Raw genomic sequence first — 10,927 nt, forward strand, 5'->3', positions numbered from 1 at the left:
CTACCTCGCGCGCAGTGGGTGGATGTGGGCCCTATCCCGGACTTATTTTGTGGGCTTAACTACGGACCTAAAAGGACTGCAGGCCGAAAGTAGTTGGGCCATAAACCCTCGTCGTCGTTCTTGTCTCGCCCTCGCCGTCGGCCATCGCCAATCCCTTCCACCCACTGTCCACAGGGCCGGCGGCGGCGCACTTCGCTCGAGCTGGTAGGTGCGTATGCTCTTCTCCCTCACTTCTTCCTCGCTTCTCCCTCCTTGATTCTCCTAGGGGTGCACGAGCCTAATTTTTTCTATATTACCATTTTGATCGATTGGCTGCAGGGTTGGTCGGTGTTAACTGAGTCAGGTTGATTGTTCACTGCGGTGTGCGAGCTTAATCGGCCACCATGGATGGTAAGCGCGCTCCCTCTCTTTCCTTTCCCGACTCCCCTGGTTGCCTGCATGCGTTGTGCTGTGTCAGTTTGGGGGAGTAGGTTCTAGGTTGTGTTTCAGATAAAATGGGTTGTCGATGATTTGGATTAAGATTGTCACTAAATGGTCGGCGAGCTAGCGTGCTGAGCCCTTCTGCTTACTTGGCCTTCAGCCAAGTTGGATTTGAGGCAGGAACTACAGCTCTAGCATATAACCTGGGATTGTGGTGGCACTTGCTTACAGGAGGAGTGCAGAAGGGGAACGATGTGCAACGTTGTGCTGCTCCAAATTCAACAGAATAGCTTTTCTATTTACAAATGGATTGAGCCTTGGATGATAAAAGGCTTTTCTTTTTGCTGATTATGGAATAAGTAGATCAATGCCATCAAAGTATAATAAACAAGTAGGCAAACAATTAGAATCATCAGTTTATAGCTAATACCACACAGCTTTTTGCTGAATTATATCACAATTCACAGCTTTCAACTGTGTGCACTGAGTATAGCTTCTACTTCATGTTGTCAATTTCTCATGACTACTTCTCAAACAGTCGATAAGCAAGAAACAATGGAGGAGACCATCCTTGTTGGTGATGATCTCATGCGAGGGCCACCATCACCTGTCATACCTAAAGATATTGCATCACATGTCCTTGAAGGTGTTGAGCTTTGTGATGGAATACTCAGGAATCTTTTCTTATGTGAGTTATTGGTTTTTCTTACACTGATATCATGTTTCTCTAATTCGATGTCGTTTAGGTAGAAAATTGTTATGAGAAAGTCACCATTTCTGTTCTCCAGGCCTACAAATAAATGATATTGAGCCATTCTGCCAAGATGAAATTGTGCTATACCGACAATGTGCTGAGAAAAGGGTTAGTTATGTTAAAACCATTTACCTGTTATCTGATTCTGTTTGGTGCTTATTCATGACAGAATTGCATCTTATCATAACAGGACAAGGAAATAAGAGAACGGATGCAAGATAGTGAATATAAACTGGGTTTTTCAATGCCTCTGGAAGGAGCAAAGGAGAGAGCTACTCAACTCCAATCAGAGGTCACACAGTTAGAAAGGTAGTTTACTAACTAATGATTTTGCCCTCTACACTACTGTAGCATCATCATGTCATGAGTAGCTTGTTAAATGGCATTCCTGTCTCCTAGATGAACATTCAAGTTTTTTTTTTCTCATAAGAGATTTCGAACTGTAGTTCAGTAGTAGAGTGATCCACTTGACAACAAATGGCTTTATGTGAAATGCCTTATTTCACAGTTATTTCCAATTTGGACTAGTAAAGTAGACAGGGAGCATGAGAAATGGCAACATGGTAGTCTAGTACTCTAGTCTGTGACTGCATCCCTTAATCCATTCGATGCTTACACAGCAGACAACCATTTGCTTTTATCATGAGGAAGCTGAGCCTACTAGCCTAGCACCCTAGCTCAGTTGGTTGACGGCGTGGATGTATGCCTAAACCACCCAGCTTCAAGTCCTCATCAAAGCGGATTTGGGTGCCCATTGTTTTGTTTTCTTCTATCATGCTCTGCCAGTTATCACAACTATGAGACTTAACTGGCATTATACTATTATAGCAAGCTTTAATGTAGGAAATGAGCCCTATGTTAGCAAAAGCTTATGCAACTCTACTGGGGTTGAATTGGGTAGTTTGTGGAGAGGTAGTGGTTGTTCCTGGGAATGTAGACAAAAAGTTATATTGAGTTTAATTTTTAGTTGGATAGTTCTCCTGTGTGTTCGAGAGAGAAAAAACAATTCTCCAATGTAGTAGGCTAGTGTGCTCTACCCACCCTAAACATTCAAACTCTTAATGAGTAATAATGGATAACAGCTGCACTCGATGCATGTTAGCTTTATTCTTCCAAAGTCATATTTTCTTATACTTACTTTCAGACTAAAATTCTACCCTGCCTCATAGAGCTTGGTGACTGATGCCAACAGAACTGTAAAAAAAGGGAATACTCATATAAACGGCGTTGTTTCAATTCAGTTAGTACTTTTAGATTGATTAGCTGTGGACTTCCTGCTTGGTGTGCTATAATAAGGAGCTTCTAGACCTTCATATGATATGCACGCCAATTATTCATTCTGATGAGTAGTGCTTATTTGGTGTTCCACAGGCTTTTGAGTAACACCAGACCTTCCAAAAGAATGCACTAGTTTAAACTACCTGCTGATGATATTTTAGAGTGGTACCATGTCGTTTCTTTTTTATAAGTCATATTTTGGTCAAGCACAAGAATTAGGAGGTTGCGAACAAAGAGAATGTAAATTGACATGGCCAGGGTATCCTTGCTGTTAAATCGCTTGGGCCTAAGAGAGAATAGTTAGTGTGGATGTACATAAATGCTGAGAGGTCAAAATAAAACTCTAAATAAAAGAGGGCAAAAGAGAGAAAATGTCACTAAATCTGCATTTGAACCTGGTATTTTAAAATAATATTAGGAAACCTACAGGCATCACAATTTAAAATGGTGGACTTGTGTTGGTAAGATACATTTTTTCATTAGTGTTATTAACAGAGTGAATTTCCTATTAATTTATTCGCACAAAGTCTTTAAATTCTGCTTGCATGTGTTCTTATACTTCTTTGTAGACGCATGATTCTTGCTAGTGGACTTGAGGGTATGGAAGGATTTCGGCAGAGATGGAGCTTGCACGGACAGCTTGAAGATACAAGGTACTAGTTATTTTGAGAATGTACTAGCCATATACTAGCTTCTGTCATTTTGTTTGGTATACTTAAAAGAATTGCCTTGTAAAAATTGACAATAACTCACTTAAATTTGGCAGCTTCTAATGTAAACACAGATAATGGTTCCAAGATCCAAATCCAAGATCTTATCAACTGATTCCCTTGGGTCTTGTTAGCTTCTTGGTTAAGTGTTATGAGCAGAATTGCTCTGTGATCATTTAACTGGGAAAGCAAACTTAATTGAGCGTTTCTATAGCGGGACTCAATTGAGCAGAATTGCATCGCTCTTTTTTATCTTAATCAATATTCCTTATTAAGTTTCCACTGATTTTTGCCATTATATTATCATTATGCCATTTTCTCTGGCACAGCATATTGTAGAGAGTAGGCTACTGTCATACTGTGGTTATTTAAGCTGCTGGTTACTGAACACAGTAATATATTGTGTTACTGAAGTGCTTCAGTGCTCGCTTCAAATGAAATTGTCCATTATTTGAGGGGATAAATCAAACTTATTTCTTCTACATGATCAGCTTGTGTTTCCTGTTCTACTTTACAATGTTGTCTTTGCAGGAAACGGCTTGAGGCACTGAACCGTGGCATTGGAAAAAGAGAGAACCAAAGTTCTACAGGGGAAGGGGCAAAATCATCTCCCGCTGGGAAGAGGTGGTTCTTTTGGTAGGTTAGTATCTTTCTTTCCTAAGTTGTGGAACGCTGTAGCTTAAGATGTATTATTGCAACAGGATGCACTTATTAATTTCCTCGATATTGTACCTCCATACTGACCATTGTATTTGCCAATGAATGGATTTGCTTATAGGTAACTTCAATTTTGAATTTGAAAATATGAAATTCAATTCAGTGTAGACCTTGAAACCATTTGTCATAATATAGATATATTTCGATTTGTCCCATGTACCTTACAGTAACCGACAAAATTCTAAGCTCATTTTTCCCCACATCTGTGCCAGCGCCTCTTCATGAGCTAACGACAACCTAATTGTTTCTTTATCAGTGGAGTAGGTTGGCTAATATACTCTACCCTGCGTGTGCCGCGGATTTACAGTACGCGTTGTGTAGGATCTGCAAACCCCAAAGGCAGCTCCATCCAGCTGTACTGCTATTTTGATCCAGATGTTACGGATAACTTATTAGCTTCCTTTGAGCAACTTCCTGAAGCAAGATTGCAACTGGTAGGGCTATAATATGTCGACAATATGCACCTCTATGGTCGTGCCCTACACCCCTCTGAAGAGTGTACCGTACTCATGTCTTCCGGGGTGCTTGGTTCTTTTATCCGGACTAAAGTTCATATCACATCAAATCTTTGGAGGCTAATTAGAAGAACTAAATATGAGTTAATTATAAAACTAATTATACAGATGGAGGCTAATTCGCGAGACGAATCTATTAAGTCTAATTAATTCATGATTAGCACATGTTTACTGTGGCATCACATTATCAAATCATGGACTATTAAGCTTAATAGATATGTCTCGTGAATTAGCCTCCATCTATGCAATTGGGTTTGTAATTAATCTATGTTTAATACTTCTAATTAGTATCCAAACATTCGATGTGATAGAAATTTTAGTAGGGACTAAAGAACCAAACACCCCTTGCATCTTACTCCGAAGATTCCATTGTTTGGCCTCGTGATATCTGTCTGGATTGCTCACTTTCATCTCAATGTAATTTGTTCCATCGCCCTTTGGTGGCAGTGGAATTTGAATTCAGATCATGACACTATCTGTGCCCAATCGTAAGCTGAACTAACTAATTTGTTGCCTACTTTTTTTTTTCTGAACTGAGTTGCTGGATTGTTTTCATTTTCTCTCTCTTATATCTCGCTTTCCTTTATCTCAGATCATGTTTTTCTGTTGTCGATTATCATGGAACAGCTGCGCAGATGCTGACCATGTAGATTCTGTTGCCATAACGTAGAGAGAATGTCACTCAACGCCGAGACCGAGAACAAGATCAGGCACCCAGATTTCTTTCACCAACTGTTCATCTTCTGACCATCCCCTCTCCCGCCCTCGCCGGCGTTCCCCGGCATGACAAGCATGGAATCGTTTCATGTGGAGAGCGGCGAGCGAGAAGCAGTTGACTTGCCGAGACTTGATCCGCAGAAAAGCCATGCTTGGTTCCAACGACACTCGTTCTGGTCAGAGCCTCAGAGACGACGCACCCCTCCTCCCGGCTATAAGGCCTGTACGGGCACACCGTGCCACTCACACCAGCGTGTCCACCTTTACCTGCCATCGTCTCATCCTCGGCCTCACCCTTCAACCAGATTGCCATGGCCTCCGTCCGGGCGCTGCTCGCCTGCGCCGCCGCCGCCACCGTCTTCCTCGTCGCGGCGGTGGGCGCCCAGCCGATGGACCCGAACAACCCCATCATGTCGGACCCGAACGTGATCCCCGTGTACATGAGCCCCGGCTCTCCCCCCACCTACGTGAGCTGCTACAACAACACCCATGGCGAGCAAGGGTCGGAGCCCACGTGCTCCATCCTCGGCCGCCAGTGCCCCCGCGGCTGCCGCGACACCTGCTACGTCCACTGTCCCACCTGCAAGCTCGTCTGCCGTAAGCCTCTGATCACCGAATTCTTTCGAGCATACTACCACATGTCCTGCGCAAATATTTTGATCGGTTTCTTGCAGTGTGCGAGCTGACCGGAACGGAGTGCTACGACCCGCGCTTCGTGGGCGGCGACGGCAACAAGTTCCTTTTCCACGGCCGGCGGGACGCGGACTTCTGCCTGGTCTCCGACGCCAACCTGCACATCAACGCGCACTTCATCGGCAAGCGCGGCGCCCGGGGCGCGCGGGACTTCACGTGGGTGCAGGCGCTGGGCATCCGCTTCGGCGGTCACCGCCTGTACCTCGGCGTCCGGCGGACGGCCACCTGGGACGCCGCCGTGGACCGCCTCGCCATCACCTTCGACGGCGCGCCCGTCCCGCTCGACGCCGCCGCCGGCGCCAGCTGGAGCCCCACCGCGGCGCCCGCGCTCTCCATCTTCCGCACGGGCGCCGCCAACGGCGTGGTGGTGCGCCTCGACGGCCGGTTCCGGATCGTCGCCGACGCGGTGCCCGTCACCGAGGAGGACTCGAGGGTCCACGGCTACGGCATTCGCCCCGAGGACGGCAGCCTCGCGCACCTCAACGTGGCGTTCAAGTTCTACGCCATCAGCGCCGACGTGCACGGCGTGCTGGGCCAGACCTACAGGCCGGACTACGTGAGCGCCGGGGTGGACGCCGGCGCCAGGGTGCCCGTCATGGGCGGCGCCGCCAGGTACCAGGTGTCGGACATCTTGGCCACGGATTGCGAGGTGGCGCGGTTCGCCGGCGACGACGCAGGGCTCGCCGGGCCCATGGACATCATCGAGGAGCCCACCGACGCGCTCTGCGGTAGCGGCAAGGGCGGCGCCGGCCTGGTCTGCAAGAAGTGAGTGAAGCCGGCCGGCGGCGAGTTCCCCCCGGTGACAAGATCGAGGCGCCGCTGGTTTAGTGTGCCTTTTTTTGCTTCGCGTGTCTGATTGCGTATACGTGCGTGCTGACATATATAGCTGCTGCAGCGACGAAGAGGTAGTAGTTCTATGTGTGGCGACCGAATAAAAGCCGTGGTGTGACGTGTCTTGTGTTCGTCGTGACCGAGGGCAACGCTGGAAAAGTGGCCTGTTGCTCCGGTGTCGGAAGTGTAGTGTTTGCTCGGATTGGATCCGCATGGTGAAAATTCCTGCCGATCGAATCCTAGCTACTTTTGTTCTTTATTTCAAACTAAAGTTTTCTAATCGCGTAAAAGGTTCTCTAAACAAATTACAGATACTTTGACTTTGCAGCATGTGTCTGGCATCCAAATTGAAATCATGAAGTCAGATTTTTCTCATTTTTGGTAGACTATTGATGCACATATATGACTGTGCCTACGAGATTGAGCTCTGGATAAGCATTTATTTGGTGCCTGCAAGTCCAGACTCTGCGATTCCTTCCAGTACCTGCAAGGCAGAACACCATGCTGCTAGTTCCGGCTTCTGATCATCAACTCCTGCCTTGCGACACGTTCTCTGGTCGCTAAACATATTCCTTGCGTGGCCTGGTTCCAAGAACACCTCGCAGCTCGCAGTACAAGTACAACACCCTCCGCGGAGGAACAGGCTGGCAGCGATGGCGGGAGAGGCACCGGTGCCCGACGCGCTCCGACGATCGGAGCCGCTTCGGCCACCACGCGAAACAAGAAAAGGACGGAGCCGCCACCGCTGTCGCCGACGCCTCATCCGCAGTCTCGTTCTGCTGCTCGGCCTCCTCGCCTTCCTCCTCTACCTGCGGAGGCGGCGCCGGCGCATCGTACGGCGCCGATGGAGCAGCCGACGGCGCGAGCGGGACGTCGTCGTCGTCGTCCAAGAGTAGGCGGGAATCGTGTACTGTGTATGTAGCATATGAGTAGCATCCTCGTCTTCTTGTTGACTTCATAGGACTTGGAAAGTATTCTCAGAGTTTTGATTCTTTCGGGCACAGGTTGTACTGATCCATATAAAACTTCAACGATTTTCATTTGTTCCAGAGAGAACTTGATCACACCGGCCTTTCTTCACCCTCTGCATTTTTGCAGCAGAAATGCAGAGCCCAATGTGCATAACTTTGCCTTGATCTGGTTGCTGTGTCCGTGTGTCGCCCCAAATCCATTTGTGATCGGTGCGCAGGCTATGCACGCGCGTAAACCGCGATTCCCCCACGAATATCGATCCGTTCTTGCCTTCTTCTTGGATCCCCGCCTCTCCCGTCCGCCGTCTCTCATCGCAATTTATCAAGCTCCGCCTCTAATTTTCCCCCAAACCGAGAGAGAATGAAATTGGGAAAGAGATTCAAGCATGGAGGGTCCTGTTTGGTATGGCTCCAACTTCAGGTGGAGCTGCTCCACTTCAGAACTTCACATGGAGCCAGCTCCGCTCCAAAACTCCAGAACAAAAATGAGGTGTTTAGCTAGATGGGTGCTCTCAGCTTCAAAAAAGATCGATTTCAGTGTGGATTGCCATTGTTGCCCCCAAATTAAGGCCTCACTTGTCATCCTCTCTATCCTATCTTCTTCTTCCCCTTTTTCCACTGCACTGTGCCGCACACGGGAGACCCTCCATGGGTGGCGGGGTGGGCGGCGGCGGGCGGCGGGGTGGGCGGCTGGCTGGGTGACGGGCGGCGGGGTGGGCGGCGACGGGCGCCGGGCGGCGGGCGGCGACAGGCGGCGGGGCCGTCCGGCCACAGGGGCAGCGACGGGCGGGGCTCTGGCGGCGAGTGGGGCTCGGGAGAATATAAGGGAGAATAGAATGAAACGTTTTTTGTGTAACCAGTGGTATTGGTGGGTAATTACCCACCAACTCCACGAGGAGGTTCAAAAGAGAGCTTTCTGGAGCAGCAAAAGAGGTGCTCCAAAACTCCACCTTCATTTGCACTACAGCTCCATGGAGTTGCCAACTCCATGGAGTTTTGGAGTTGGGGTGTTTGGCTGAATTTTTTGATGGAGTTGCTAGAGTTTAGGAGTGGAGCTGTGCCAAACAGGGCCTTAATTTGTCCTCATGGAGGGCCAAGGTGAACACTGAACACGATGTCGCGCGTGAGGACGTGCGCTAACAGACCTGGATTTTCGACAAATTTGTTTGGCTCAACAGTGCAACAGAAAGAGTAGGGCAACTCCAAAAGTTTCCCAAAACAGTCTTCCCCAAAATGAAGTATTGGGAACTATGCTAAAAAAATTTTTCCTAAAAAACATATCACCGCACAGCAGAACACTAAAAACTACCCCCAATAACTCAAAACAGGCCACGTCATCGTATTGGGCCCATTAGGATCCGTTGCTTTTTTTTTCCACTACTGTGATCAGGATCCCCTTCGCGTTGCGATCTCCAGCGGCGCTGCCGTGACCAGGAGCCCCCTCGCGTAGCGATCTGCAGCGGCGCTGTGATTTTCCTCCGTCCGTCAAAATCAGTGACCAATCGGCCAAGCAAGCAAGAGTGTAGCGGGAACCCATCTCTCCTCTGATTCCACTCCACCGAGCAAGCAAGCCATTAATTTCCCTCACGCATCTCTCTGATTTCTCTCCAATCTCTGAATTCCTCCACCGCAGGAATCAATTGACCACATCTAGCTACTTTTTCCCTCCTCTCATTTCTCCATCACAAGATCAGCTCCAAGCGTGGTCCACCGAGGTTGCAACCCCAGGCGGCGCCGCCTCCAAGATCTCTGATTTCTCTCCAATCGGAAGTAGCTGAGGTTGCAACCCCAAGCGGCACCGCCTCCAAGATTAGCTCCTGGAGCGCTGGCATTAGCGACAGGTCCACCGTGGAGGAAGAACTCGAGCCTGAGGGACCTAACGGCCGGGTACTGCTCGGGAGTGTAGAGGAAGCGGGCGAGCCCGCGCACGTAGGCCTCCATGGTGCGGTCCTCGCAGGCGGCGAACCGCTTGGCGAGCACCCGTCATCATCGCCTCCGTCGCCATTGCGGTAGCGGTGTAGGGTCCCCGCGTACTCCGACGGGAGGTGGTCATCGACGGAGAAGCCGAACATGGGGATCTAGCGGGTGAGGTCGAGCCGTCGCCAGCGCCGCGAGAGCGCGGACGTGGACACCGTGGCGCGGGAGTCGCCGACATGGGAGAGGATGGCGATGAGGAGCTCGTCGGGGAGGGCGCAGAGCCAGTCGGCGTGGTCACTGGAGCAGGAGCCGTCGGAGAGGCGGCGCCGATCGGGGGAAAAAACGCGTGCAGAAGGGGCGGGGCGGGATTGGGAAGACCGGACCGTCAGAGAGGCGAACGCGTCGCTAATTTTTGGAAGTTTTAGGTGGACTGTTGGAATTATTTTTTTCTTTTGTTTTTTCCTAAAAAAGATTTTGGGGTAAGATTAGCAGTCTTTTGAAGTTGCTCTTAGGCATCAAAATTAGGTGCTGTTTGGTGGGCATGTTGGAGAAACGAACACTTCATTCCTCAACCCAACATGATTTTTATCTTTTAACACTATATAAGGGAGAATCACCCTAAAGGGTGTTTCCTTGTTTCATCAATTTCGATTCACTCCATTCTCATTATTCCACTCCATTCTCATTATTCTTCAAGAATCCGAATCTAGAAGCCCTTCTAAATGTTTTTTTTTCTAAAAAAGTGATGGCGAATTACTAGAGAAACGTTTCCAAGAAGAATTCGGATATGAAATGTTTCTACGAGAGTATGGAGCGCTGCCAACAAGCTCTAATTTGATGCTGTGAATTTTATGCCTTTGCCTATAAATCTAATTAAGTTGGAGAAATTTAACATATATAAGGCTAAACTGATTTATAATTTAGAATTAATGAACAGAGTATGTATGAGAAAAATGGAAGTAAAGTAACCTATTACCAACGCAATCTGATCACAGGGAGAAATGACGAAAATAAAATACCACGTTAGTAGTCACTTAGAGCAGTTGCTTGCCTTGTTTAGCAGTTAGCAGAAAAAAGCAAGTACGTTCAACTCAAGTCTAAGTCTCAAGTAATGTAAAAATAAAATTATGATTCACTGTGAAAGGGTCTCTAACTTAGTGGTTAGAATACCTTAGTATCATTTAACAGGCTTAGGGAGTTTGGCTTAGGTTCAACTCCCTGTAGGAGAGAATTAAACAGTCCTGGAATAAAAAATTATATAAAAACATAGGTCAAAAAAAATTGTGCTCCATTAACTTTAAGGACGGATCTATGGAAAATTGGAAATTAAATAAGACCATGTTTCCATTAATTCGGGCTCATTGTTAGCTTGCATTGTTAAGGGATAGAATTGTTAGCTGCCTA

General features: G+C 47.8%; 2 protein-coding genes across 4 annotated transcripts; both read left to right on the forward strand.

The window, feature by feature from the left end:
• The first annotated feature begins 84 nt into the window (after nt 1-84).
• On the forward strand, nt 85-4,911 carry LOC117864300 (uncharacterized). 3 transcript variants are annotated; one of them, XM_034748348.2, is made up of 8 exons: nt 85-208; nt 319-390; nt 959-1,108; nt 1,209-1,282; nt 1,365-1,483; nt 3,022-3,105; nt 3,694-3,802; nt 4,136-4,911. In XM_034748348.2, the coding sequence occupies exons 2-7, from the start codon at nt 384-386 to the stop codon at nt 3,800-3,802; spliced, it is 543 nt and encodes a 180-aa protein (XP_034604239.1). In that variant the 5' UTR covers nt 85-208; nt 319-383; the 3' UTR covers nt 4,136-4,911. The 3 variants fall into 3 exon arrangements, with proteins under 3 accessions (XP_034604239.1, XP_034604240.1, XP_034604241.1); XM_034748349.2 differs by having other exon boundaries at nt 4,187-4,911; XM_034748350.2 differs by having other exon boundaries at nt 116-204.
• A 149-nt stretch (nt 4,912-5,060) lies between these two features.
• LOC117863115 (uncharacterized) lies at nt 5,061-6,949 on the forward strand. Its single transcript, XM_034746710.2, has 2 exons — nt 5,061-5,708; nt 5,786-6,949. The coding sequence occupies exons 1-2, from the start codon at nt 5,423-5,425 to the stop codon at nt 6,571-6,573; spliced, it is 1,074 nt and encodes a 357-aa protein (XP_034602601.1). The 5' UTR covers nt 5,061-5,422; the 3' UTR covers nt 6,574-6,949.
• The last annotated feature ends 3,978 nt before the right edge of the window (nt 6,950-10,927 follow it).

Source organism: Setaria viridis, chromosome 7, assembly GCF_005286985.2.
Source record: "Setaria viridis chromosome 7, Setaria_viridis_v4.0, whole genome shotgun sequence".
Classification (NCBI taxonomy): Eukaryota; Viridiplantae; Streptophyta; class Magnoliopsida; order Poales; family Poaceae; genus Setaria; species Setaria viridis.